Source organism: Gopherus flavomarginatus, chromosome 4, assembly GCF_025201925.1.
Source record: "Gopherus flavomarginatus isolate rGopFla2 chromosome 4, rGopFla2.mat.asm, whole genome shotgun sequence".
Lineage (NCBI taxonomy): Eukaryota > Metazoa > Chordata > Testudines > Testudinidae > Gopherus > Gopherus flavomarginatus.
The window spans coordinates 5,682,700-5,707,180 of NC_066620.1; the positions used below are offsets into that span (position 1 = coordinate 5,682,700).

General features: G+C 38.6%; 1 protein-coding gene across 3 annotated transcripts in view; it reads left to right on the top strand.

Annotated features, from left to right (window-relative positions):
• The window catches only part of RALGAPA2 (Ral GTPase activating protein catalytic subunit alpha 2), a 309,497-nt gene that overhangs the window by 100,974 nt on the left and 184,042 nt on the right, over positions 1-24,481 (top strand). For 2 of the 3 annotated variants that reach the window (XM_050951273.1, XM_050951275.1), the window contains exons 17-24: positions 4,297-4,437; positions 8,933-9,070; positions 11,423-11,520; positions 13,286-13,376; positions 13,553-13,729; positions 19,047-19,240; positions 19,864-19,962; positions 20,294-20,449. In XM_050951273.1, the coding sequence (XP_050807230.1) occupies positions 4,297-4,437; positions 8,933-9,070; positions 11,423-11,520; positions 13,286-13,376; positions 13,553-13,729; positions 19,047-19,240; positions 19,864-19,962; positions 20,294-20,449 (1,094 nt within the window). The remainder of the gene's footprint in view (positions 1-4,296; positions 4,438-8,932; positions 9,071-11,422; positions 11,521-13,285; positions 13,377-13,552; positions 13,730-19,046; positions 19,241-19,863; positions 19,963-20,293; positions 20,450-24,481) is intronic. The other variant, XM_050951274.1, reaches the window with a different exon arrangement.

A 24,481-nucleotide genomic window follows, 5' to 3' on the forward strand; every position in this document is an offset into this window, starting at 1 on the left:
TGCTGCGCCTCCCTGGAGCCCTCCTCGTGCCCCCCAGTCCCAGATTACCTGCCTGCTGCTGGTTTCAGGCTTCCTGTGAACATCTGATTCGCAGGAAGCAGGGGAGGGGGAGCAGAAGGAGGGTGGAGCGTTCAGAGGAGGAGGGGGACGTGAGCTGGGGGCGGGGTGGACAGCTGCCTGCGCTTTTGTTAAATTTAAAAGTTTTTTTAGAGCCGCTTGTCCTGGAACAACCGGTTCTGAAAGGGCTTCTAAATTTAACAACCGGTTCCTGCGGACTGGCTCCAGCTCACCACTGCCTGTGATACACAGGAGGTCAGACTAGATGATCTAATGGTCCCTTCTGGCATTAAACTCCGAGACACTGTCAGTGAAAACACCCCACGACTCTCCCAGGAGTGGAAGCCAGTTAGTGGTTTGCAAGTAACTCAATAATAAAAATTTTAAAAAATCTTTGCCTTCAAGAATGGTAGGTAGTGTACAGGGTAACGAAAGACTATTTGATGTCAAGCAAGTGGTTTGTTTTCTAAGGGTATGAATCTTGCTTTGAGTGTGAGATGTCTGAGGTTCACATTCTGATTGAATTCTTGTAGCCATGTGCAAAATATTTTTTCTTGGCTAACCATACTGCAGTTTTATAAGGGGGAAGATGTGGTGGAATTGTACTCCTGGATTCACACCTGCACCTGATGTACCTGATGCCCTGTGAGGTGTCTTCTGAAAATTCATAACTTGCTGATCAGTAATATCATGGTAAAATGCATGTAGCAACATTATACATAAATTTATTAACATAATCTGAAATCATGGCTGAAGTGCATTTCCCAGATAAGTCTCAGGAGTGGCTAAAACAGTTTCTCAAAGACAAAAGGCAAGCTGGTGCCCCATCCAGGTGTCAGCAAAGCTGATGGGCCACCACCTATCAAATGGCCATTCTTTGGCAAGGAAGGGGACAGGGACAAAGAGATCTTCATCTTAGCAAAGAAACAGCATGAGGTCTCCATACTCCACCAGATTCCGTGTCTCTTGGTTCTCAGCTGGAAATGCTTTTCAAAGAGGAACTGACACTATAAAAAGAAGGGTGTAAACACCCCAAGACACCTCTCCCTCCCTCCCTTTCCACCTCACTCTTTGTACCTTAAAGACAAAAGAAGCAGCTGTTGGACTATGGGGGTGCAGTCCTGACCTGAAATATTTAGTCAGTAATGCTGTTGGAGACATGTGGTGAGCAACTTTGTTGTAAATCTAATATAGTTTGTTAGGCACTAGAAATCATTTTATCTTTATTTTTCTTGTGACCATTTCTGACTCTTATCTCGCATTACTTGTACTCAGTAAATTTGTTTTGCTGTTTTATCAAGTTAATGTGACCGGGTAACTCCATATAAGGTCCCTTAAAGGAATAATGAACTTAATATATTTGAACTGTCCAGGAGTGGGCTGGAGGTTAATGCTGCAGTGCATTATAATGGGCAGTTGGAAGTTGAAGCCTCAATTGCCAAAACTTTAAACAAAATCATTAGTATAATTTTTTACTGTTCAGCCGCACTGTAGGTTAGTTGCAAGAGCTTCATGGAGTTGGGGGAGTGTTTTTGTATGCATAGATACAGTTGTGGAGGAGGGAGGGATAGTTCTGAATGTCACCACAGCATAGGTGCCGACTCCGTGGGTGCTCTGGGGTTGGAGCTCCTACAGGAAAAAAGTAGTGGGTGCTCACCACCCACCAGTGGCCCCACTGATTAGCTCCTCCCCCTCCCTCCCAGCACCTCCCGCCCGCCATGATCAGCTGTTCAGTGACGCGCCAGGGGGAGGTAGGGTATGAGAGCGGGGCACGCTTGGAGGAAGGGCCAGAACAGAGGCGGAGTGGAAAGAGGTGAGGTGGAGCTTTGAGAGAAAGGGTGGAGGGGGGCAGACCTGGGGTGGATCTGGGTGGCAAGCAACCCCTCAAAATTGATAGTCTGTGCCTCTGCACCACGGCTGTCAGACAAGGAAAAGTTCTCCTGGAACTGAATGATTTTCTAACCCAGCAGACCCAGTAAGGAGTGCTGGCATAAGATTGAGATTCTAGTGCTGAAGGTGTTCTGTGGGCAGTTTAATGTTTTTGTAATTTATGGCAGGGGCACCTGGAGCCTTGAATGAATGCCCCTTTTAATTTTGTGTATAAATTTAAATAAAATTAAAATGGGGGCAGACTTTGTACATGAACATAAGAACGTCCGTACTGGGTCAGACCAAAGGTCCAAAGGTCTGTATCTATCTAGCCCAGTATCTGTCTACCGACAGTGGCCAATGCCAGGTGCCCCAGAGGGAGTGAAGCTAACAGGCAATGATCAAGTGATCTCTCTCCTGCCATCCATCTCCATCCTCTGATGAACAGAGGCTAGGGACACCATTCTTTACCCTTCCTGGCTAATAGCCATTTATGGACTTAGCCACTATGAATTTATCCAGTTCCCTTTTGAACATTGTTATAGTCCCAGCCTTCACAACCTCCTCAGGTAAGGAGTTCCACAAGTTGACTGTACGCTATGTGAAGAAGAACTTCCTTTTATTTGTTTTAAACCTGCTACCTATTAATTTCATTTGGTGACCCCTAGTTCTTGTATTATGGAAATAAGTAAATAACTTTTCCTTATCCACTTTCTCAACATCACTCATGATTTTGTATACCTCTATCATCTCCCCCCTTTGTCTCCTCTTTTCCAAGCTGAAGAGGCCTAGCCTCTTTAATCTTTCCTCATATGGGACCCTCTCCAAACCCCTAATCATTTTAGTTGCCCTTTTCTGAACCTTTTCTAGTGCTAGAATATCTTTTTTGAGGTGAGGAGACCACATCTGTACACAGTATTCGAGATGTGGGTGTACATGATTCTGAGGCACACAAGAATGTGCAGTATGACCACTGTGATACCAGAATCTAGATGCTTTTTTTTACTAAAGGTGAACTCCTCTTTTGATGCATTGCAGGAAATTGTCCTCCCATCTTTCTCCCCCGACCTACAACTTAGGCTATGGCATAATCTAGATGCTCCAAGAGCGCTAACATTATACTTCATGAGCATCAAATTAACAAGGAGGTCAGGCTCTTTGTCTCCTTCCACCAGAAGTACTAAAAATGGACTTTGGATGATCAAATTGTGCATCACAGAGGCGTACAATGCATCATATGAACCTTTTCCTGATGGAATCAAGGTGTACGCCACAAGGTCTTTGGTGGCATCATGAACAGAAAAAGTTTTTGCTTCCACTGAAGAAATCTACAGTGCAGCAACATGGTCCTCTGTTAACACCTTTGTTATACACTAGAATGTGGACATGCTATCCTCTGCAGAGGCCTCCTTCAGAAGGAATGTGTTGCATGCATTGGTCCACAAACAGCTTGCCAGTTTGATACTTAATTTCAGGGGGAAACTTTCCCTATCTCAGTCTATTTCTGTTCACTGGTTGCTACTTCCCATGTACCTCAGAATTGTGGAAACACTGGGGCCGCAAAATGGGAAATTTCTTTACAGATGATTTCCTTTCTGCTAGCAGCATCTTCCACGTTTCTACCTTTCCCTCATGGCTTCTTAGCCAAGGGACAAAATTTAATTTTTATATTTACAGTTTGTGGGCTGCTATACATAGTTTACTGGTTGTCTTTGAAGTGGTTGTTGCAAGTTGTAGTCTCAGAGTTTGTGCACAATATTGGAATGAATTGTCTGGTGGCAAGCCAGAGAAGGGGCATGGCCCGCACAGACTGTATTACAATGTTGAACCGCCTCCAGAACTGCGGAGAGGAGCCCATACATCTCTGAATTGTGAGAGACCGATAACAGAAAAGAAATTATCAGGGAAGAAATTTCCCATTCATTTAGTTTTGAGATGCACACATTGTTGGATATATTTCTCTTCTGTTTTCTAATATTCCTAAGTATTAAAGATTTGGGATAGGTTAGACTGGTGGCACATCATAATTTTACAGAGTTACTGAGTAAGATTTAGTAAGATAACTAGAATGTTATTTGACAAAATGGATTTATGGTAAGATATGGTATTGTAATATTTCGCAGTCTTGTAAATTAAAAAAAACATGCTGATTATTGCACATTTATTATGTGGCAATTTTATTCCAACACATTCGAACCTTTACTATATGGGAATTCATTTTTATCTAGGATTTCTGAATATTTACATTAAGGAACTGTTTCAGATGTGTATTGCATTTATTTTGCCATGACACTTAAAGAATATCCTTAGAAAAATCCCTATATTTTATTGTTCTTCTGACATAATTATTACTTTATTTTTCCCTGGAAGCTAAGCGAAGCCAGTCTATCAGCAACTGTGTTCATCTTTATGAGGCTTTGCCAGCCACTAAAAGTGTACCTCTTCTGCTTCACACTGTGAGCTCTCTCTTACCTGGTATCTCTTACACTTCTTGCTCTCACAGACTTTCAGGTACTGTACTTAAAGCTATCTGTATCTAAATGTTCTTTATATTTTTTAAACTGCTGTTGCTGGCTTTTTCTCTCTCTTTAATTATTCTACAGTATTGTGCATTAGTATGGTTTACATTGCTCTCTCTCTCTCTCTCTCTCTCTCTCTCTCTCTCTCTCTCTCTCTCTCTCTCTCTCTCTCTCTCTCTCTCTCTCTCTCTCTCTCTCTCTCTCTCTCTCTCTCTCTCTCTCTCTCTCTCTCTCTCTCTCTCTCTCTCTCTCTCTCTCTCTCTCTCTCTCTCTCTCTCTCTCTCTCTCTCTCTCTCTCTCTCTCTCTCTCTCTCTCTCTCCTTATCTTACAATTAATCAGTAACAACTTCTGTTGTTAAAGCAGCATTTTGTAGTCCTTGGGAGATATTTCCTCTTTAATCATAATGTTATCTCATGTTCAATATCAAATTTTGTTTGGATGGTAATACTAGAATTATTTAAATATCAGTGATTTTTATTTTTGGGTCACTGGAACGGTACTTACTGTCAAAATAGGGCACCATTTTGAGGAAGAGGAGAACAAAAACATTTTTAAATATTTATTTTTTGGAGTAGTTTCAGGGAAAATATTCCTAAAACTATTTGAATGATTGGGCCTTCAGAACAAATCATACTGGAAAAATCCAGCCAGCCATGGCTTTTTGACAATAAATCCCATTCACTGTCAATCTAACAATGAGGTCACACTAGAATTGTAAATGTTTGCCTCTAAAGACATTATTTCTGGGGATCCTGATTTCAGAAACAAAAAAATTTCTATCTATGCTTCTTGTTACCAAGAAATTATTTAAACATACGAGGCTTAGACAGTATCATTTTCTGTTTTTGTTCAGCTGTTTGGAGCCCCACAAACTATTCTATTTTATACACTTAAACATTATGGATTTATCTTGACCTACAGTTTATTTAGGTATGTCTTACATTTTAATTTAGTTACAAAGGATCTGAATTTAATTGCCTTCCCACTGATTATATAGACTGGCTGGGTTGGATAATATCTTGTATTAGATGAACTTCTGTTGTTGAAAGATACAAGCTTGACCATTCCATTGAACTAAAAATAGAATCATTAACTTACTGCTGGAGACCTAAGCTTTGTTTTAAATATAAATGTAAATTCTCGCTTTGAGAGGCCTTGACATGTAAAGCAACTAATAGAGTTTTATTAATGTGAAATTTAGGATATTTCCATTAAAATTGAAATGAATCAGGCAATTAATAGTATATTTAAAAAAAATAATATATGGAGATATACCTATCTCATAGAACTGGAAGGGACCTTGAAAGGTTAAGTCCAGCCCTCTGCCTTTGCTAGTGGGACCAAATACTGATTTTTGCTCCAGATCCCTAGGTGGCTCCCTCAAGGATTGAACTCACAACCCTGGGTTTAGCAAGCCAATGCTCAAACCACTGAGCTATCCCTTCCCCCTTTTATAAATTAACACGCTCAAAGGTGGGGTGGTCAACAGAGTGTGTGGCTAGGGGAATGTCTTCCTTTTTTGCTAGTCCCCACCACAATTCCCTGCTAGCCCCACTGCTCCCTTCTGCAGACTGCCTTTGGTGTTCACTTTATGTAGACTTTAGAAGAGGTGCAAGAGGTAGGCATGGAGAGGGGCAGCAGAACAAAGGCGCCAGCAGACAGAAGTTTGAAAGGCATAGTGGAGGAGTAGGGAAGGGTAGGGGGAGTGGAGAAGAGTTGTGTTGAATTCTCAGGGATGGTCTTAAATTGTCCCTCAGTGAGCTGAAAGCTTATGGAAAGTTCAGTGTACCTTATATGCTTGTTATATAATATTGTTTGAAGAAACCAGAGCTTGGAATCAATGGCATAATCTGTATTTGTCTGAACTAAGATTCTGAGTAGGATTTTCAAGGCTCCCAAGGAATTGCCCTAGCAAGAGACCAAAATGTTTTTAAGAGGAGAGGAAGTGTGCATATATGAATCATTGGATACTTGTTCTGATGAGTCAGTTTTGGTAGGATATGTTTGCTATTCCGTTGGGATGTTTTCTAGGAAGGAGCTGGCTGTTAGCTTAGGCATGGCAGGGAGCATTAACAAGCATCACTGCCAGGCCTGTAACTACCACCACTGCAATATGTTAGGACCCATGACTTTACCATCAAACTCTTAGGTCTTCTGTTTCTCGATCCTGGGGGAAATTCTGACTATTCAAAAAGAATCATCTCCACAATTGTGTTCTGACTAACTCCTGAGATACGAACCTAAGGTTCCTGCTGTCACTCCTTTGCTTGTATGTTATTTTCCCTTTTTCCCCACTTGACTCCTCATATTTCTCTCTCCTCTTTATCTGTTTGACTTCAGTCTAATGAGAGTTCAGCTTAACCTGCCAGGACAAGTCAAACTATTCAATCTTTTGCTGTGTCCAGAGAGGCAAGATAAAGTGATACCGTAGTCCAGTTCTGGTAGTTGTTTACCAGATTCTGAAGAGGCTATTAAGGTTGTGTGCTACTCATGTTACTTTTCTAGCAAATGAATTACAGCTGTAGACAGAGACAGATGCTGAATTTTGCTGTGTTTGCTATCCTTTTCTTTCTCCACCTTTGTGTGCTTGTCTTGTTCTATCTTTTGAAGAAAGATGATCAGATTTTAACACCTAAACCAAAGAGCTAACACTTAAAACTGAGTCTCCATTTTTCCCATCAAACATATTTGATATCATCTAAGAAACTGTCAAGCAGGAGGTTTTGCTGTCTTATAAAAAGAGAAGGATGAGAGAGAGTGTGTTAAAGTTATGATTTACATAATTTTTAAAAATGCTTTAAATCTCGAAACTTATTTCTTTTTGTATATTTAATATATATTGAACAGACTTTCTGAAATTGGTAATGCAAAACAAATTTCCTGGCAACATTAACCTGACCCAAGTTAATGTTGTCGTTAAGGCAGTTAAATAAATAACAAATAGGTAACTTAAATTTTTTAACATGCTAAAAACCCTATCCAGTCCCTACCACAGCAGATAGTATTGCTCATACTTAACTAACCCTGCTAATAGCCTTGGGACACTTGCTGAGGGTTTTCCAACATGTCTTAGTAGACTTATAGAGGGGTCCAACCCTTCATAAGCCTTAATAGGTTAATCAGGATCTCTTAACAATTCCAGTGGGCGAGGATGGTTTATTAGGTTTGGCAGATTTTCATGGTCCTCAAGGTCATCAGCCCCCTGATGAGCCTAAATAGAACTGTCCAAAGACTGACCATCTTATTAGGCCTGTCAAGTGACTAATGATTCAGATTTTGCTCATCAAGAAAGAACAAGTTTTCTAAGGTTAGGAAGAATTGGTTGGCCACTGAAAAGAAATCTGTGGCTCACTTTGGATATTTTTAAGCTCTGCCCACCTATCTCATAAGGCTAATAACAGAACCTCACATTCCTTATACCACCAGCATGTAGGGAGTTTAGGGAAGGAGGAGGGGTATAATTTTGCTCATACCTGCAGAGTGGACGTCCTGTGAACCTCCTAAGGTGTGCAGGTATTGCTCTTATGGATGTGAGACGATCCACTGGAAGGGCAGGGACCCCCTCCCTCTCCTCAGTGTGCTGCTCCTTATATCTCCTGTTCTTCTCCCAACTTACAAATCTCATAAGGTTCCCAGGAAAGGATCCAGCTTTCTGTGCACATTCTAAGGAATGCAGGAAAGGTGATCCCCTTCTGTATGTATAAGGAGGCACCTAAGTCTAAGTTGCAACATGAGAACAAACCAATGGTCTATTTAGTTCAGCGTCCAGTCTGTGACAGCGGTGAATGCTGGATGATTGAGGAAAGCATAACTCGGTGAATAGGCTATGAGGGAGTGAGTAGGAATGGGGAGAATGTTCTGCCCCTAGATTTTACAGTTATTGTTATGAATGTCTAATACTGCTTGAGACGTACTAATCTGTTTTTCTGAATCAAATCCCTTAGAAATGAGTCCTACTGGATAGTTATGCGAGGTGTTTATTAAACATATGTATATTCTTTTTATCCATTTTGAATTTGTTGACTTTTAAAGTTTCCTCTTTTTCCTTTATTATGGGAAAAGTAAACAGGAACACTAGATTAGTCTTCTCTATATTGTTCATTAATTTGTATATCTTCTCTCACCCTTTTTCCTTTCTAAACTAAACAGTCTTAGTCTTTTTAATCTCTCTCCATGTGACATCTCCCCCTCCTCCCCCAGCTCTGAACACCCACTCTATGGCTCTAATAATTTGAGTTTCCCTTCTCTGAACCTCTTCCTAGTTCTGCTGCTGGAATACATTTTTTAATGAATTTCTTTTCAGTTGTGGAGAGCATTTGGTAACTAAAATTGAAATTTTTCATTTCATTCTCATAATTTCTATGTGTTCTAAACATTTAGCTTGTTGATCTTTTCACCTGACTTTGCTGTGTTAGTAAATGTGTAGTAAATGTGCAAAGAATTTTAGAATCCTTGTAACTCATTTTATTTTAATTGAAATCTGCAGAAGTTGAAGAAGCTCAGCAATCAGAAAATACAACAGGAGCAGAGTCTAGTGGCCTCTTTGCAGACCAGGACCAACAACTAACTCGAAGCAGTAGCACTTCAGACGTTACAGACCAATTTAGTTCTGATTTTTTTCAAGGTACATTTAGTGACATACAGTAGCTTTACGGTATTAAGCTGCCTTTGAACTTCATTAAACTACCTTTGTGAATTAAAAGGGAAAATGTCCCATTGCTATTATATGAATATATATTTATGCCATAATGTCTGATCATTTAAACTATAGTTCAATAAATTCTGTTGTTCAGTGTTCCAAACCCTGTTTTTTAAATAACAAATTTAAATATAAACAAGCATGCTCCTAAAATAATACCTCTGAATATCTCCATCCTCCCACGCATTGAGGATTTTCAGTAGTATAAGTATCTCACTTAAAAAGTTAGTTTTAGCCCTTTGAAGGTGTATTAAAAATGGCCAAGGAAAACATATTTAACCTTAGTCTTTGGCTACATTAGAAAAATTAGGACTTAATTTGCCAGTGCAGCTCCTAATTCAGCATCACTGGATACTGTAGTGTAGGTAAGAGCCATTTATTTTTACCATCATGCTTTAAAAACAATTTCTGTTTTAGTGATCATAATTAAAATGTAATTTATCTCTTGCAAAAAAAGTGGTGCTATGATTGTATTTTTCTATACTGGAGTATGTGGTAGTGTTAATTAATTTGAACTCTTAACAAGGTTAGATGACCTGGTGAACACATTAGAATACTACAATTTCCATTCCTTGTGCAACCATTGATGAACTGCAAGTCCTAATTTTCCAGTATAGCTGTAAGCTTAGAGTAGTCATCAATAAAACATTAACACTTCCCACTCATAAGTAATTCTTTTTGCACATACTCTCCATTGTAGAGGAATACAGTGGTAACATTAATTATGTGCAGATGGTAAACTTAATGAGCTGACCAGCTTTCAAAATAGCTTCAGTGAACTCTCATTCTTGCCCATTGTGGACAAGAGCATTCATAAAAACTTCCTGTTTATAATGTTTTATTTATAGGACAATACGTTGCAACCTTCCGTGTGAGTTAGTTACAGGTGCTTTATACTATGGCAGGTCTACACTTAAAACACTGTGGGTATGGCTACACTTGAAATTTCAAAGCGCTACCGCAGCAGCGCTGCGGGAGTGCTGCTGCGGCAACGCTTTGAAGTGTGAGTGTGGTCGGAGCGCCAGCGCTGGGAGAGAGCTCTCCCAGCTCTGCATGTAAACCACATCCTCTACGGGTGTAGCTTGCAGCACTGGGAGCTGCGCTCCCAGCGCTGCGGCACTGATTACACTGAGGCTTTACAGCGCTGTATCTTGCAACGCTCAGGGGGGTGTTTTTTCACACCCCTTAGCGCGAAAGTTGCAGTGCTGTAAAGTGCCAGTGTAGCCAAGGCCTGTGTCGGCTAGGTCCCTACCAACATAGGGCTGTCTACACTGGTGGTAGGTCGGCGGATTATTCACACCCCTGAGCAACGTAGTTATACCGAAGTAACTATAGTTCAGACCAGGGTTTTGAGTACATTACCAATGATTGAAAGACAGCTATCATTGGCTAATAATTTACCTATATAGTTTTAGAGATGTTTCCTACAGGGTTTATCTGCTGTGATGCTGACTATACTCTTGGCTACATCCATTTTCCTGCCATTCATCTAAGAAGTGTAGGGAACAGTCAAGCAAACTTTCTTATCCGCCTTATTGAAGGACCTCATAAATGGACACTGAGCAATTTAGTGAAATATTTGATTTCATTGTATCATTGATTTGCCATTAGCACGTAGCCTGATAATATTTTATCTGCTATGCCTCAGAAGGGAAGTACCAGTAGACCGGTCACGTTAGTGGAAATGTGTTGGGAATCTTGAGTGGCCATTCTATGTGCTGTTTCTGTTCTGTGGGAAATAGAACTTCATTTTCCAGCTCTGTTGTTCCAACACTTTTCACAAGCACTAAATTCTCTTTGACAAGTGTCTCATTTTTTTATTAAGTTGTAAAAATCAATTTGGCTTTAGACAGTTGTCATTTGGAAGTGTAGAATATCATCTTTGTTAAAGCAGGACTTGTCTCACAATGAAAGCCACTGAAAATATCTGTGATTGGTGTATAACTAGTCATTTCCAGTATCTAGCACTGCATTTACATTTCATACACCACAGCTAAAGATTTTAGTTGTATTCTCATAACTGCAGCTTTTTACACTATTTATGAGGGAATTACCCACATAATTGAATGCTTTCACAATATAAGTGATTCCGCAACAATCCTACACTATTATATGAGAATGTCCTATTCAATCACTTCTCTGTAAATATTAGAAAGATGAAAAAGATGCACATATTTAGTGCTGTTTTTAATAGTTTTAGAATTAGCCCACAGACACCATTTCCTTAACTATCTGTATTTCTTGTCTTGTTTACTTTTTAAAATTTTGATTATGCAGATAAAAAGACTGAGAGTTCACAGAATTTAAATAGTTTGGATTCCAAATCCATTCAAGACAAGAAGGGATATATGAAGAAAGAAAATGAAGCCCAACACGTAAGGCAAAATTGATAGACTCTGATCCAAATTCTAACCGTTGACAAGGTCCTAAGAACTTTTCATTTCTAATTATTAATATAAATGTTTAGAAAGAATAACAACTGAAATTTTATGTTTGTGGATCCCATTGATGATATAGAAATTGGAGTATAACTGTAGCTGTTGAAAAATATTCAAAATACTTGCTATTATCTTCTAATACTGTAAGGCTGTAACACTCGTTTATGGAAATACTATAATGAAGATTACATAAAACAACAGATAAAGACTATGTATACGTGTGTGTGTGTGTGTGTATATATATACATATATGTGTGTGTGTGTGTGTGTGTATATATATATATATATATATATATATATATATATATATATAAAATATATAAAAATGCAGAGTTCATAACTGTCATATAAATAAAATATATTCATTACCGAATTGCTTAGTATTTAAACAAATGTTTGATAGTTCATGAAATGTTTAGAAAAATGCCTTTCTCAGCACAATTTGCACCATCAACCATTTATTTAAAAACTTTGTCGATGTCAGCATTCTAACAGGTTTTTTTTTAATTTTTATGTTACTTTTAAACAGCAGAAATAATTTATGATTGAAACTGGTGATACTGTTAGAAGTGCAATGCAATATCAGATTATGACTGTAGTTTGAAACTCTGGTTTGGTCTGCTGCTCTTAAGTGGGTGTTGTCTAAAAGCATCATGGGGACTGCACACTTGGCTCGAGCATAGGGGGAACACTATGTAATGCTCTGCTGCAGTTTCTTTACCCAATTCAGGCAAAGACAATGATGGTGGGGGTAAGAGATTAACCCTCCGCCCCACTTCTTATGTTATTGACATGCTGGTCAAAATATTTACTACCTCCTGACAATGCTGCCATCAATATCACCCTTCCCACCTTCTTTGCAAGTTGATATTCAGGTTGTGGCCCTATTTATTGCATAAATAACTGAAAATGTTATGTGAACCAGTGCACAGCTCAAAAATTATTACATGCTAGATTTATCTGACCACTGCTCAACATGAACCTGATTTGGTGGGAAAAACAAAATGTATGCAGTCTTCCAAACAGTGCAAGCAGCTACATGTGCCTGAGGATTGATTGCCAATTCCTTCCCCACAAAAATCAGCTGTGGGGCCACAAGTTCCAGACAGACAGCCTCTGCAAATGAATTCATTGCCTTCTGCATGGCAGTGCTTCAGCCTGAGAAACCAAGTAGGGTGAAAAATTGGTCATAAAGCCTGACCAATGTTTCAAGAATCTTTAAGTTCTTTACCATCTAGGTCATTTTTCCTTTTTAAAAAACTAGAACTATTAATTGCAAATACAAAAATAAAACAAACCTCCCTAACCCCCCTTCCCCTTTATTGATGCAACATTTTAACTCATACGTTTTTAACACCCATGTAATCTAGGAAATTTAGAGTTAAAGTTTCCACAGCAACTAACTCTAGTAACATGATCCTACTCTATGCCTTGTGTGATATGGTCTTTTATTAATAGAATCATAGAAATGTAGGACTGGAAGGGACCTCAGTAGGCCATCTGTCCAGTCCCCTGCACTGCGGCAGGACTAAGTATTGTCTAAACCACCACTGAATAAGTCACAGTTAGTTTTCAGTGATACATATGTATAAATGTATATGCATCTTAACAGAGGAAATTATTCTAACATATTATGGGATATATTTTTCAAATTAACTATAAATGAATTGAGAGGAATTCAATTTATGTATTTTTTCTGAAGGTTTTAATACGAAGGAGCAGCAGTCCAGCTGAATTAGATTTGAATGCAGACTTGCAGCAGTCACATGGAAATCATAGAGAGAAAGAAATGAGTAAGTTCCAGAAAACCAAATTCTTTTTCTAAGGAGTAGTGGTTTGTGGTAGGATGTGCTAATTTGACTAATCACATATATAATATTGGTTACTTTTAACCATGTTTTTGAAAACAAGATTTTTTTTTAATTGTAGAACATTGCTTATGACACTTAGTAATTCCTGATTACTTTAGGTGAAAGTGTTAGCAGTGACACGTTCATTGGCTACAATAATGAAGTAGAGATCACCCTGGTCCCCTGGCAAACATGTGAAGAAGAACATGAAGTTAATATACCAACAGATGTTTGTTTAGATGCAGATGCTCGTCACTGGCTACAGCTTAGTCCTTCAGATGCTGCAAATTTAACAGGTACCTATGTTAAAGAAAATGCAATAGATATTGTAGATTTTTGTCACAAAATGGTAGAACTTACACATGCTAGTTTATACAACTCAATTTGCATGCCCTTTTTGTTTTTTAAAAGTGTTTGTTTTAAAGTAGATGAGAATTATTTGACATTAAATATAACCCTAATGGCATAGTTCATCTTTTAAGATAAAATATTGTAAAATCTTAGTAGTGCTTTGTTTTCTTAATTTTGAATAATATTAATAACACTGTGTACTGCACTAGTGTCTAGAAAGTTAACCTTTCCTCAGAGAATGTGTTAACACTCCTCTTACACTTCATCACAATGATGTATTGGTTAGATTCCCTAGGCCAAATGTTGCACAACAAAATACACACAGACACACGTGAAAATGGAAGACCAATGAAACACAGCCAGCAAATGTATACTGAATGTTATTAAATGAGGGACAATTCTGGAAAAACATGATAGTGGAAAGAATGTCAGACATCACTAGTGTCTCAAAGGGAAGTTCCTTGTTTGTTCTCTGGTTATCTTTCATCTTGAGATTTGGTAGTGACATAAGTAATTAGATATTTAGAAAGTGAAGAAAGAGATCTGTAGTCACAAGAATATCATGTAAGGGTTAAGAAACTGCATCTACTAAAGTTAAAATTGACAGTAGAACTTAATATCATACTATTTAATTATACTAGATACCATTTTAGAATAAGAGGAATGTAGAGTTGGAAGGGGTTTTGAGAAATCATTAAATCCAGGTCCACGCACTGAGGGAAGGACCAAATAAAGCTCAACCATCCATGTCAAGTGTTTGTCCAACCTCTTCTTAAAAACCTCCAATGAGGGGGAATCTTCAGCTTCCCTGGGAAGCCTATTCCACAGGTTAACTATCCTTATAGTTAGAAAGCTTTTCCTATTATCTAACCTAAATGTCACTGACTATCGCTTAAGCCCGTTACTTCTCATCCTAGATTCAGTGGACACAAGGAATAATTGATGATATCACTGAGACACTTGAAAATCCTATACTTAGTTAATATCTCTTCCAGCCTGCTGACTCTTGAAATGTATCATATTTTAATGAGAAGCAACTAATATCTTTATGAAGATTTAAGAGACAGGTTGTCTGTACACAAGGGCAGGTATTTGGCTCAACCTTGTAAGTGTAGCTTTGGAGACTACAGAACAAAGTTCTGATGGCCTATGATCGATAATTGGTATAAAAATAGAAGACTGAAATGGTAGTTAACTTCTGTTTCATATGGAAAGCAGTAAGGGGGCAAAACTAAAGATGTCAAGTACCTGTACAAAGTTCCTTCCAAAGGTTATCAAAGAATATTGACTATATTCTCATGCTTTTGTTCCTTGCTTTTCATTTTCTATCTCTTGTTTCTTTCGGATAGAAACTTCATTACCACTTTACTTTCATAGATTGCATTTATTGGAGATTAGAAAGATACTATAAGTAAATAAGGGGGAAAATCCCATTTACTAGCCATGATTCAGGAAGAAAGAATGTGCTATTCTTCAGTTGCTATTCTTTCCTCATGACAATCATTTTTCCCAAAATTAAACATTTGGAATCCATGTCTCCAAGCTTTAGCTGTGAATGCTGAATCAGAATTGGGAATTGCAGACTCCCTTCATTAAAAGATTTAGCAAGTCAGACTGAAGATAATGGTAAATTGTAATTCAGTATTTATACTCTCCGAAACAGCCACTGTATAGGTACAGTCTTTGTCCAGTTGAAGTCAAGAGTAAAACTCTTACTGATCTGAGGGGTGAGAGGTGGGCAGGATTTCACCCTCGATGTTGAAGTTTTTTGTATAATATTGTGCATATGCTTTAATTATCTAGAAATCTCCAGTGTCATTAGGAAATGCATTAGAATATGGATCTAATGAAGGGAACCCCCTAAGAAAAGTCAGTTTGTTAGCAATTTTCCTTTACCTTTTTCATTTTAATTATTGTAACTTTGACATATAGGATACAACATTTATGACTGTGTATTGTATTCTTTTGGTGCTTTATTCTTTGTAAAGGCTACCTTCCATCTAATTTTTAATAAGTGCGTCATAGATTTTATTTCAGTAACTTAATCAGGTAACATAAGAATTTTTCTGCTAGGCTATTTTCTGTGATGAGATATAGTTTCAGGGTTAGCTACTCCATTTATTCAATTATTCTTTGAAATACTACTAATATAATGAATAAGTTTACCCAGTTCAATAGTTCAGCTTGTCATCAGTACAAAGGGAGATTGTAATATAACATATGTTAAGGATTATTACCTATGTGAAGAAGACAAATTGCTAGCTTGCTTTCTATCCATAATACAAGAACTTTACTCTTTGCATATGCGTAAGAAAACTAGTTTTATAAAATGATTTGATCAGTAATCTAGAGTAGAAAGGCAAAAGTAGTAATAAGATTGTAATTACTTAGCAGAATGAGTGTGCATAACTGTATTTCGCATGTTGAGAGTGTTAGTCGTGTTAAATATTAATATCTTTCTTTGAAACCATTTTCAGATTTAGTGGGGCTCAGAAATTTCAAGGTTTAATTTTTTGAGTTAACTTCATTTTCTTCTTCTGATGTAAAATATTTGAGTTCATGCAGAAAAAAGATGGAGGATTTGGCCTTTCATATCCTTTGAGTGATTCAAGTTTCCTTGTCAATGCTGGAATACTTCTGTAGTGCTCTCTGAGACCCTCCCTTCTCCTAGGGCACCACAGCTCCCTCAGAACCTTTGAGGGTCTCACTGAGCAACCAGCGTATGTTAATAATGCATCATAATTATTGAGGGGATGATGCCACAGAGAGCTTCTCACTCCTAAACTCATTACCTCCCAGTGTGCAGAGTGCCTGCTCTGTAGAGCACCTGCTTAAATGGCTTGGGTTGGACTGGGGAAAGAACAAGAGCACGCTGTGGAACTGTTGCCATTACTTCTTTGGAGTTTCCACTGTAAATACTCCTGTTTTAGCTCCCCTCTGTGTACTGTAGTGGAGGGGACAATGTGATGAATTTCAAAAATGCAGTAAAATGATACATCTAACTGGAGCTCACTTATGGTTTTCAGTTTATATTTTGGGTATTTGCATTAATTTTACTTAGTGTTTTCATTAATAACTGTTTCTCCAAAGGTAAGCATATTGGTCTTGTGATTTAAAATTTCTCTCAGGCTAAATTTGCAGTTTGTTTGTCGAAACCTCTAGTGCTGGTGTTGGATAAGTTTGTAATCAATGGTAATAAACCAATCAGAAAAGAGAAATAACATGAAAATAGCAAGGACAGCAAAAGTTATGCTAATTAAAATCCATGCTTGCATATTGTATGAGTTTTTCAAGTGATCGCACATGGCCTTTCCACTGTAGGTGTGGGTGCTTCTCGTGCACAGAGGCCAGAGATATTTTCCCTCAGCAGTACCCATCAGGTGGCTTGTGCACTTTGTGTTGCCACATGTTGCTGCACGCTGGTATAACAGTGTGGGGCCACCCCCAACTCCCCTCAGTTCCTTCTTAACAACAATGATGGTAGTTGGATCGATCTTGGACTTATTAACTCAAATGTCTTCCTCTCTCAGTGTAGATTGTTTCAGTTAGTTATGGTTAGTTAGGTTTTTTTGTTGTTGTTTTTTTCTTAAGTAAGTTAGCATTAGGTTTTTGTGTTGTATCCGTTTGGTTCGGTTTTCCTCTTTTGGTACTATGCTCGATACAAAAAAGGATGCCCTGCTCCCCAGGATTAAGTCCTGTGAGACTGGGAGTGGCTGGGTCACTACAAAAAGTAATTTTCCCTCTGTTGATACTCCTTCTTGTCAACTTTTGGGAATGGGCCACATCCACCTTGAGTGAATTGGCCTCGTTAGCACTGACCGCCCATTTGGTAAGGCAACTTCCATCTTTTCATTTCACTCCAGGCATCTTATGAAGTGGGTTATAGCCCGCGAAAGCTTATGCCCAAATACATTTGTTAGTCTCTAAGGTGCCACAAGGACTCCTGGTTGTTTTTGCTGATACAAACTAACACAGCTACCCCTCTGAAACCTACTTATTCCTTTCTTGATGTTTTCTATAATTGACTTCCATATATGCCTAATTGCATTGTTTAATAACATAGTCATCTTAATTCCCGAACAAAGTTTTTGTTACTAATTTAAACTCTCACAGTATAAACATGATGGAATTGTAGGTTTTTTGCTAATTGAGAATGATTTAATTTATATCCAGAAAAATCTCCAAACTTCTCCATGATGATTTAAGTGGTAGAAATAGTTTTACATGGATTACTTACTAATAATAGCATGTCATCTCCCTGCAGTGTAATCCCTGACATAGCCTTCTGCTTCTGCTAGTAATTGATAAGTGGGAATGGTGCTTAAGGGGAAATCCTACCTAGTGAAATAAGGGGGGAAAAATAAAACTGTAAACATTTTGTATGTGCTACCAGTACAGGGCATGAATAAATCATTGTAATCAAATACCTAAACTTTGAACCCAGAGCAAATTATTTAGGAGGCTCTAGATACTGCTGTTAAACCCTGACAAAAGCCTTCTCTAATGACATGACCGTTAGTGACAACAAATTATTCTTTCTGTCATGTAATGTGCCATTATCTGTAGATACTACCCACTTCTTCTGTAGAATAATGAACGAAGCTCTGTTTCCCTTTCATTTTGCCTAGTCCATTAGCCATGATTTTAGTACATAGTAGTCTGTATTTTAATAATGAAAACCATTATTTCACTGTTTTGAATCTTTTTGTGTTTTCTGAATGGGGAAGATCACACAGTACTTGGGGTATTAGATAAATTTTATTTTTTCCTAACTAAATTTAATTGTACTGGAGTCAAAATTTATTATATTTGACTCCTAAACTTATAAAGAAAGCGTTTATTTATTCCCATTTTTAAACTTACTACATGTAAGGGAATGCATATGGCTAAATGTCTTTTTGATGTTTTCTTTCTGAGTTTCAAATGCCAATCATGTTGGAATTAGAAAAGGAGAGACTGGATGAGGATACCTCACAATAGGAAGTTCAAGAGGCTATAAAAGGGCCAAAATTGGATGCATCTCCAGGAGAAAAGATGACTTGACAGGGCACTTTTACCAATTATCTGTAGAAACATTCCTTGAGAAAGGTGTTGCTCTGAATATATACTTTGGATAATGAATGCTTAAATTCATAGCTCTAAACTTTTTTCATAACCATTACTCCCTTGTTTTATATGAATGATTGTTTGTGTTTTGTGGACCACAGATAGACTACTCATTGTATTTATAACTGACGGAAACCAATTTTTTTTATTCTAAAGACAGTAGCGAGTTCCTTGCTGATGACTGCAGTATAATTGCTGGTGGAAACCTCATAGGTTGGCATCCTGATTCAGCTGCTGTATTATGGAGAAGGATCTTAGGAATTCTTGGTGATGTGAACAATATCCAGTCTCCTAAAATTCATGCCAAAGTTTTTGGGTATCTCTATGAACTATGGTACAAACTGGCAAAGGTATTGTTTTTAATGTGTGTTTTATTCTAATGCAGAGAGTGTGATTTTTGTATTTGCTATAAAAAATAATTTATAGTGTATTCTAATAAAAGTATACTAAGCAGTAAAATACACTTTTATTAGAATATTTAAGGAGTTTCAACTGCTCATGCTAGTTCTTTTAGTGATACTGTAATTTTAACAGTGAAGAAACCAATAAAGTGTGGTGTTTGGAGGGAAAGGTTGTATTGTAAATAAAGAAAAAGGATGTTTGAATTTCGGTAAAAACACCTAATAGACAATTCTGTGTAGTAACAAAAAGAATTTAAATTAATATATTCTGAGATGGTAAAATAGTGAAATAGAAGCTATGAATTAAAAGTACAAAATAATTCACAAATGTTGGGAGTTAGTGTAAATTTCCACAATACACCTTTAAAATGATGATAATAATTGATTAGGATGGAGGAATACTACCACACAATTTCTGTTGAATTTTAGTTCATTGGAAAGTGTGTGTGCGCGCGCGAGAGAGAGAGAGACACGAAGGACAGCACTTCTAATAGATGTGTATTGTAAATAATGCTCATTTTAATGTATTAAATATTATTTTGTTAATCCTCTCCCTTTTCTTTTTAAATCAGATAAGAGACAATCTTGCTATAAGTTTGGACAACCAGTCTACACCCTCTCCTCCTGTTTTAATTCCACCTCTCAGAATATTTGCATCATGGTTGTTCAAGGTAAATTAGTTTTAAATTCTGTGCAGAGTAGTATTTTGGTGCGTGTCAATATTGAATCACTTAATGGCATTTTTACGGTGTTTCTTTCTGCAATCCTTGTTGTTCTAGATGTATTAGAAAAATAATCAGTGTCCACCCTTTAGCTATACTTTTGTCTAGAATAGCCAAGTGACGCTTGAGAATCCATATTTAGAATGTGGCTTCAAAACGTTTATTGGCAAGCATACATATAGTTGGTTGCTGTATGTTGCAAATTTTCTTGCTGGAGATACAGATTTGAATTATTTAGTAACTGGAAGATCTCTTAATAAAAATTTTCTGCTCTTTTCAGGCAACAACCTTGCCAAATGAATATAAAGAAGGCAAACTTCAAGCTTACAGGTTGATCTGTGCTATGATGACTAGGCGCCAAGATGTTTTGCCAAATTCTGATTTCCTAGTGCATTTTTATCTCGTGATGCATATTGGCTTAACTAGTGAAGATCAGGTAAAAGCTTGACTTTTCTTTTTAAAATAATTTAATTGCATTTACTCTATTTACTATTGCATTTACACATTTTTACTACATTGTTTTGATGGTGAAGCCTGAATTAGCAAATTTGAAGCTGTGAAGCTGGAGGAAAATGGCTGTACCACAACTAAAATAAAGTGTGGACTAGAAATGATTTATACTGTAGCCTAAGCTGTTCCTCTCCCTATCAGTGTATTGTATATTTGCCTCCTTTTCTGTTTTCCCAAATTTTGTTCTCTCCAGCTTGTAAACTTTCAAACTGCTGCTGGTTTGCTTGTTTCATGAGTAAAAATAATTGTTGTTTTTCTAGTCATATGCCTGTGGGTGCTCCACTTCAGCTGCACATCCACCTTTGATTGGAGATTTTTGGTAGCAGTGCCCATTCAGCCTGCGCGTGCACCTTACACATCCTTGTGCCCCATACAGATTATATAGGGTTGTATGGGCAAATTGCTCTCAATTTCTTCTCAATCTCCTCTTGCCAGAGATGGAGTTTAGTGTGCACCTTTTTCCTCTTTTATTAGTATTCCTAGCATTATTAGTTCTTAGCAGCAATAGTAGTGGTACGTTTACTACCTTATAGCTTTTGGAATGTCTGTTCACATTTATTTCTTTTCTTTAAAAAAAAATACATTTTTGTTTGTGTTTTCCCTTACTGAAGGTTCCTAGTAAACTTTCTTCTGTCTGGAATGTTGGACTCCTCAGGATTTAAAATATGCCTCTCTTGTCAACAAGCAATCTCTGTCAGTGATGGCCAATCTGAGTGTATTGTATTAGTTTGAGAGAGACACTTATTCCCAGCAAATGCAAAATCTTCACTGGTTTTCAGGGAAGATCCTTTAAGAGCAGGGAAATAAAGTATTGGCTCTTAATTATGGAGCAGATCTTAAGACTGGCTTCTGTCTGGGGTGCAGAGAAACCCTTCTGTACAGAACCCCTCTCCTTTGGTCAGTTCCCTGTCAATGTCAAGAGCATGGTCATGAGAGCTTCCAAGGTGAAGATGGCATTGAAACCCCAGTCTCCAACATTGTCCATGAGTGAGGTACCAACAGCGGTGCAGGGTGTACCGTGAGCTTCCCACTCAAAGACTAAAGAGGGCGATAAGAGGAGCAGAATAGAGAGTTCCTCAAAGACGACATGGTCACTCGAGACTTCAGGCCCCAAGAGGCGTACTGATGAGGCTCTGAGAACTTCAGCCACTGCGAAGCACTGTAAGATGTAAACTAAGTCCCATATCTCAGCAGTAAAGGACTCGATAGTGAAGACTAAAATGAGCAACAGAGCGGTTTCAATGGTATCTGTGATCCCCTTGATACCAACATCAATGCCTTGGACAATGGCATCCAGAACATAATTGATGCCTGTACCAAGTTCTGTTGTGCTCCCAGTACTGTAGGAATATTAGTACCCAAAAGACCTCATGGTACTGAATGAGCCTGAGTCTCCACAGCTTGTGACCTCCAGACATCTCTTGGTACCAAGGTCTGCTGGGTCACGAACTGCTCATGTTTCTGTGAAACTTGCCTCTTCCACAACTTCTGTTATCCATGACGAGGGATTGTCAGCTACAATATGATATGTGAAGGAGCAATCTGACTGAGACTCTGAATTTTCTGTTTAAGGCTTTCCAGTTTATTCCAGGAGACTTTATTTCTTGAGACAGATGCAACAAAGGCAGGATAACACACCCCTCGCTACTAACACTTCAGATGACCAACGTTGGATACCTCCCCCCATGCCTTATGATCCCTCTCATTGCCCCTGGACCCCAATTAGGCCAATGTATCACTAGCAGTTTCAGGGGACCCTGATTCAGTCCGATAAGGAACACAGGAGACCTCTTTCCTTGGTAGTGTCCATCCCTCCTCTCCACTCTGAGCTAGAGGAGACCTTTTAGAAGCAAGAGGCAAGGGCAGCCAAGGAGGTTACTCTTTTACAAACATCTGGTTGTCATCATCTCAAGGGGCAGGCATGACACACTGCCATGATTAGCTGATGTCTTCATGCAATTCCAGGACCTTATGAAGTGGATCCCTTACACCCTGCAGATTCCCATGGAAGAAATCCAGGAATCCCATCACAAGCTCCTGAACATATTGCACACTTATACTTCAGTGCAGGTGGGACTGCCACTTAACAAAGCAAACTCCAGAAACACCCCCCGCCCCTGCCACGTGCAAGTGGGCTGATTAAAAATATATACTATGTCCTGGGCATGGATTCTGAATTTTTATTTTCTCACCCAGCACCAAATTCTCTGGTTGTGGATGCAGTAAATGAAAGGGGCAGGCAACATACGCCTAAAGCCACACCTTATAATAAGGGCTGGAAATATCTGGACCTTTTTGGTCATAAGAGCTACTCATCAGCAACGTTACAGCTCATGATAGCTAATCACCAGCACCGATGTCACAATATGGCTGCCAGAACTACAAGGAGTTAAATGCTTTTATTACCATTTTTCCACAGGAACACTACAAGCAGTTTTGCACCATAATAAAGGAGGATCAGCTTTTGGCAAAAGCATCACTGCAGGCTTCACTTGGTGTGGTGGACACTTCAGCCAGGTCTGTCTCCACCACAGTACTGATGAAAAGAGCTTCCTGGCTTCAACTGTCTGAAGTACAGTTGGCGGTGGAAAGTTTACCTTTTATGGCCACAAGTTCTTCTTGGACTCCAAAAATGATTTGCTTTATGCCCTACGTGACTGTAGGGCAACCCTTAGGTCTTTAGTGATATGCACACCTGCAAATAAGAGAAAATGTAGCAGGTCTCAGTTGACACAAAGATCCTGCCCTGTTCAATTTTCCTCTTTCTGTGGGCCGCTGGCTGAGAGCTCAAGATTTTCAAAGAAGAAACCTTAACGCTAGATCAACTGCTTCATCCCAGCCATCAGCATCGTCTAAATACCGCTTTTGATGCTTTGATTGAGACCAAACCACCTACTAACGCGCATTTCTCATCTGCATGACACAACTCCCCTGCCTCAATTTGGGCACCACTTCTCTCTATTCCATCAGGCATGAGAAGCTTTAACATCAGACAAATGGATATCGGAGACCATTACATTGGAATAAGCTATCCAGTTTACCTCCATTCGACCCTCCTGCCCAATCCCTCTTCAGGGACCTCGTCACAATCAGTGCTGACACAGATGATTTCATCTCTCCTAAGTCTAGGAGACATAGATCCACTTCTGCTTCAACACGGGGGAAAAGGTTCAATTCAAGATATTTTCTGATACCCCCAAAAACCGAGGGCTGATACTAGATCTCAGATGATTGAACAAGCATGTCAGACATCTGAAATTCAGAATGGTATCCATAACAGCTACAATTCCCTCCCTGGAATCAATGAACTGGCTTGAGACCCTCAGCCTGAAAGATGCCTACTTCCACATAGCAATTCATCCTTCTCATGAAAGATTTCTTCATTTCACATTCAGTCACAATCATTACTAGTACCAAGTTGTACCAGCCTTCAGCCTGTCATCTATCCCAAGGGTGGTTTCAAAGGTCATGGCTGTCATTATTTCCATTGTCTAGGAATAAATCTTTCCCTATCCTGACAACTGGCTCCTCAAGAGTTGGTCATGTCAGGTGTGGTTGGCAGTTCAAACAACAACTTTACTATTCCTAAATCTAAGCCAGCAGATAAATCTCAAAAAATCAATTTTGGCCCATGCACAACAATTTTTTTAATAGGAGCATTTCTGGATTCGATAATGGGCACAGCTTCTCTTTCTTGACAGGTCCCTTGCTCTAAAGGACCTTATCCTTTAGAACCGAGGACTTTTCTCATGGGATGACCTCCACCTGTGAAGGGAGGGAAGTAGACTTCTGGGATGGAGGTTGGTAGAACTGATTAAAAGAGCTTTAAACTAGGAACTTGGGGGAGAGGAGATGTTTGGGAGATGCTCGTGTAATCTCCACGCATGATTTTAACATTGAGAGGGAGGAAAACCAAGTAAGAAAGGATACAGCAATGGAGAAAGGAACAGCAGTGGTT